At 33.7% G+C, this 5,457-nt stretch overlaps 2 protein-coding genes across 2 annotated transcripts in view; both read right to left on the minus strand.

Moving 5' to 3' along the window:
• Window positions 1–310: 310 nt before the first annotated feature.
• On the minus strand, window positions 311–2,388 carry LOC106477166 (actin-related protein 5-like). Its single transcript, XM_013937757.2, has 2 exons — window positions 2,029–2,388; window positions 311–652 (listed from the first exon to the last, which is right to left on the minus strand). The coding sequence occupies exons 1-2, from the start codon at window positions 2,066–2,068 to the stop codon at window positions 447–449; spliced, it is 246 nt and encodes an 81-aa protein (XP_013793211.1). The 5' UTR covers window positions 2,069–2,388; the 3' UTR covers window positions 311–446.
• A 1,601-nt stretch (window positions 2,389–3,989) lies between these two features.
• The window catches only part of LOC111084052 (melanoma-associated antigen C1-like), a gene marked incomplete at its 5' end in the record, with an annotated part of 2,906 nt that continues 1,438 nt past the window's right edge, over window positions 3,990–5,457 (minus strand). Inside the window, one exon of the mRNA XM_022380832.1 lies at window positions 3,990–4,513. Coding sequence (XP_022236540.1) covers window positions 3,990–4,513 — 524 coding nt within the window. The remainder of the gene's footprint in view (window positions 4,514–5,457) is intronic.

Here is a 5,457-nt window from a genome sequence, read left to right on the forward strand (position 1 = left end):
GATGTGTACAATCTTGAACTAAATTTAATTACAGATGGATGTGTATAATCTTAAACTAAATTTAATTACAGATGGATGTGTATAATCTTGAACTAAATTTAATTACAGATGGATGTGTATAATCTTGAACTAAATTTAATTACAGATGGATGTGTACGATCTTAAACTAAATTTAATTACATATGGATGTGTATAATATTGAAAAGCTAAACTGTCATGTAGCTGAACTTGTTAGTTGTTACTTTGTTTATCTAATCATGGCTACCAACGTTGGTTGAAATGTTTGAAATAAAACAAACAAGATCTCAGCTCACCTTGGAGAAAATTCATTGTAAGTTTATTATTTTTCTCATAAAATCGAAAAACAATGTTGCATCTTACATGTCTAAATGTATACATCAATGCTTAATCATTATTAAATATTACACAGTGAACTTCCCGAAGCTCTAAGTTTTCTCCACCACTAAAGTCGGAACTGCTGCCAATCTCTGACTGAACGTGACTGGTACAAACCAATTAGAAGCTGGGTGCTCTTTAAGGTAGTCTCCTCCTTTCTCTAAATATTCCGCTTTTGTAGTGGAGAAGCTCTTCAGGTTGTCTCCAGTTAAACTCCAGATCCGAGCTCCCCTCCAAGCATCAAGTACTGGATCAGCTGATTAGTCAGAGAAATTTAACAAGCCAGTAAAGTTTTATGTATCAGAGGCCTGTAAAAGTACTTACAAGAATGTAACTTTTCCAGGCGTTTAGATTTTAGATTTCACACTCATAGTATATTTTCTTAAATTTAATATTAAAGTACATAGTTTCCAAGGTTCTTGTTTATTTAATAAAAAATAAAAAATTATGTAAATACTTATCAACAATTGCAAAAAGAATAAAAGAAAAGAAAAATTAAAGGAGTTATATTTGAATGAAGTGTTGATACTTGTATGTTTATCAACTCTTAATAACTTACCATCATAAAAGAAACCACCAACAACTCAAGTACTATTGAAAAGTGGACTTTCCAGAGTATACTTTTTAAAAGTGCTCAAGCTAATGGGGTTATTTTCTTATGTTTCCTTTTTTCTGTTGATCCTGCTTGCTTTTGAATATCATGACTGATAATTTACTTTTTTTTTTAGCAACACATACATAATAAAATGTATCTTGATTAGAGTTTGTTTGTTTGTTTGTTTTTTTAATTATGCACAAAGCTACACAAGGGCTATCTGTGCTCTGCCCACCACGGGTATCGAAACCCGGTTTCTAGCATTGTAAGTCCGCAGACATACCGCTGTGCCACTGGGGGGCACCTTGATTAGAGATTAACCTAATTGTATATAATACAAAATGCCTGAACTTTGCTTTCCAGTGATTCATTAACATGTGTGAGATCTTTTGAAAATAGGATTATCATAGTAATACAAATCCATGCTATAAACTTAATAATATCAGAACACCTGCAACTTTTAACAAGTGTTTACATCACCTGGTTTAAAATTACGACTCTTAATTATTAACTTTTGTTCTATCACAATAATGACGACGTAAAAGAGTTACACATTTCTTTCATATGAAAATAAAATAGTAAAAGTTACTCCCTGGAAAAGAATTAGCACTTAAAACTTCCTTCAAAAAGTAATACATTACAGGATAATTATAGTATTTTGGCACTCGTGTATAAAGTTAAAATCATAACTAATATTCAACGTTAAACTGGTACACAATTAAAAACATTTTATTGAGGCTTATCTATGGCCTTCAAAAAGTTGACGACTCTACATGTTTCGAAGTTACTCCCGAGGATGACGTTGTAATGTCGAAACATGTAGTCGTCAACTTTTTGAAGGTCATAGATAGGCCTAAATAAAATGTTTTTAATTGTGTACCAGTTTAACATTGAATATTATTTATGATTTTAATTACAGGATAACTTCTACAGTACAAAAGTTTTGTTAAACAACAACAACAACAAAGATATTTTTCTCTTATGATACTAATTAACATAAACAATACCCATATTGGAATGTCTTTTGGACAACATACCTGCAACTGATACTTTAAAGGTTGACTGGAATGGCCTCATTGCTAAAAGTTCACTTTCTATCCTAGATTTGAACCCAGGAATTGACACACAACCACCAGTTAGGAACACATTCTGAAACAATAGTCATCATATCAATCATATAACTTTAAACAATTATGTAACATGTAAACTCCAACCTTTCCAAAAGAAATGAAGCATTCTGGGAAAACCGATGACAAGACCAAACAAAAACGAAACCTTGTTAAATAATCTTTACATTTCAAAAGAAAACATAAGATACTTAACTATTTCTTTGTCAAAATCAGTTTTTTTGTTTATCAGCAGTTCCTCATGAGCATATTTTTTGACAACTGATACTTTTCAACTACTTCTTTACAAAATCATTGTGACAAGTATCAAAGTTTAATAGCTAACTTTAATCAAAGTCAGTCTTTAATGAAATAGATCAATAATCTACATTTAAAATATAGAAGGTCATACGAAAAAAATTAGACCACTTGGAAAAACTTCTTGTTGAAAAACATTCAAGTGTATGAAGAAGAAGAATGACCTAAAGCCAAAGTGTGACATAAATTTATATCTAATTATATAAGTGGGAGATAACAGACATATCACAAACAGTACACATTTAATTACAGTGTTAAGTTCTTTACAGTTACACTGACAGCCAGAGACACTGGCAATCATGGATTGTTACATGAAGCAGAACAACCAACACTTAGTACAGATGGGCTACTGACAACCACGGATTGTTACATGAAGCAGAACAACCAACACTTAGTACAGATGGGCTACTGACAACCAGTGACACTGGCAATCATGGATTGTTACATGAAGCAGAACAACCAACACTTAGTACAGATGGGCTACTGACAACCAGTGACACTGGCAATCATGGAGTTGTACTAAGTGTTGGTTGTTCTGCTTCGTGTAACAATCTGTGGTAGTCAGTAGCCCATTTGTACTAAGTGTTGGTTGTTCTGCTTCATGTAACACTCCATGGTTGTCAATAGCCCATCTGTACTAAGTGTTGGTTGTTCTGCTTCATGTAACATCCGTGTCACTGGTTGTCAGTAGCCCATCTGTACTAAGTGTTGGTTGTTCTGCTTCATGTAACATAGAGGATAAAGAACATTTTAGAGAATCTCCTGTTTCCATAAAGGATAAAGAACATTTTAGAGAATCTCCTGTTTCAATAAAGGATAAACATCACAAAAATATTTAACAATATTTCTAGTCTAAGTTCATTAGTTATTTCCTAGAATTCAATGATAAAAAGAAAGAAAGACAAATGTCAATAATATAATAGAATAAATGCCATAAACCTATTTAAACTGCCATGTATGAAGTGGTCAAATACTTGCTATTAATGAGAGCCCATCAGCTTATACTAGATTGGGTCACCCATTGTTTATGCAGTGATTGGTCTACGCTGGAATATTTTGCGTGATATTTCTTGGGGGCAGTTAGGACCGTAAATAGAGTATTGTAATATATGTTGTTAATATTATTTTGTCTCGTCAGTAATTTAGGTCCTTTGAAATGACAGTTCAGACGTGAAAAGTCCTCGAATTATTTTTTCTAGTAGCCAGTATGAACCTTTGCACCAGTCTCTGTGTTGTAATAGTGTTTCTGATAACATGACTTGGTACTGTGACCCTGGTATTGTTCTATGTTTATAATCTGATTTATTTTTGGTTTGATTATCTGATAATGCATATATAATGTCTTTTTCTGTATGACTTAACAGTTTAGTTTGTCATAATAGCACTTCCAAAGAGTTATAGCCCAACTTGAATTCCACCTGTGAAGGCTCACAAGGGTTGGCTTGAATTCCACCTTTTATTTGGTATTGTAGTGTTGGTTGTTCTACTTCATGTAACAATCCGTGTCACTGGTTGTCAGTAGCTCATCTGTACTAAGTGTTGGTTGTTCTGCTTCGTGTAACAATCTGTGGTAGTCAGTAGCTCATTTGTACTAAGTGTTGGTTGTTCTGCTTCATGTAACACTCCGTGGTTGTCAGTAGCCCATCGGAAACAGGAGATTCTCTAAAATGTTCTTTATCCTCTATGGAAACAGGAAATTCTCTAAAATGTTCTTTATCCTCTATGGAAACAGGAAATTCTCTAAAATGTTCTTTATCCTCTATGGAAACAGGAGATTCTCTAAAATGTTCTTTATCTTCTATGGAAACAGGAAATTCTCTAAAATGTTCTTTATCTTCTATGGAAACAGGAAATTCTCTAAAATGTTCTTTATCCTCTATGGAAACAGGAGATTCTCTAAAATGTTCTTTATCCTCTATGGAAACAGGAAATTCTCTAAAATGTTCTTTATCTTCTATGGAAACAGGAAATTCTCTAAAATGTTCTTTATCCTTTATGGAAACAGGAGATTCTCTAAAATGTTCTTTATCCTCTATGGAAACAGGAAATTCTCTAAAATGTTCTTTATCCTCTATGGAAACAGGAGATTCTCTAAAATGTACTTTATCCAATTTTATTATTTTAGATTCCTGCCAAACGAATGTTGAGCTAGTTCCGCACTAACAGTATCATTAAAATAACATTCACATGACACCTACAGATGAAACTACATAGTGCAAAGTTTGTAACTAATCAACATTTCTAAGTTAACCTGTATACCACTTATGAGTCACATTTTCTAGAGACCGTTTAAACAAAACTTGGATAAACACAACTGTACAGTCCGTCATCAGTACAAAGATGGTGATGAGGAAGCAATGGGGTTACATTTTTTATTATTTTTCCTGGACCTCCCAATAAAAATCATTGATTTTTCAGGATTTCCAGTACTGAAAAGCTGCTTACGTAATTCCATGACCTGCAATAACCCTAGGGGTGAAACACCAGAATTACTGGTATGTAATGCGGTTTGAATACAAGAAGGGAAACAATGCCTCTGTAGCCACAAGGAATATCAAAGAAGTTTATGGAACTGTTTTGAATGTTCGTAAGTGTCAACGATGGTTCAGCAAATTTCGTTCAGGTGACTTTAGACTTAAAAACTGTGACGGCAGGGGCCGACATGTTGGAATTGATATTGATGTTTTGAAGACGCTTGTTGAGTCTAACCCAAGGCAACACACTCGTGAAATGACCCTGAAAGTGCATGTCTCTCATGAAACAATACGTAAACATCTAAGGAATATGGGAAAACTTCATGAAGAAGGCATTTTGGGTGCCTCACGAACTCTCCGATGATCATCGTTTTCAACGTGTGAACGTTGATTCATCTTTTCTGGTGCATAATGCATGAGAACCATTTTTGGATATAATTGCCATCTGTGATAAAAAAACTGATTCTCTATGCAAATATTAAATGCAAAAACCTGGACCCCATTTGGTGGGACATCAAAGGAGTAATTCATTTCAAACTCCTCAATCCACAGTGAACTGTCAATGCAG

The sequence above is a fragment of the Limulus polyphemus genome, unplaced genomic scaffold (assembly GCF_000517525.1).
Source record: "Limulus polyphemus unplaced genomic scaffold, Limulus_polyphemus-2.1.2 Scaffold13108, whole genome shotgun sequence".
Lineage (NCBI taxonomy): Eukaryota > Metazoa > Arthropoda > Merostomata > Xiphosura > Limulidae > Limulus > Limulus polyphemus.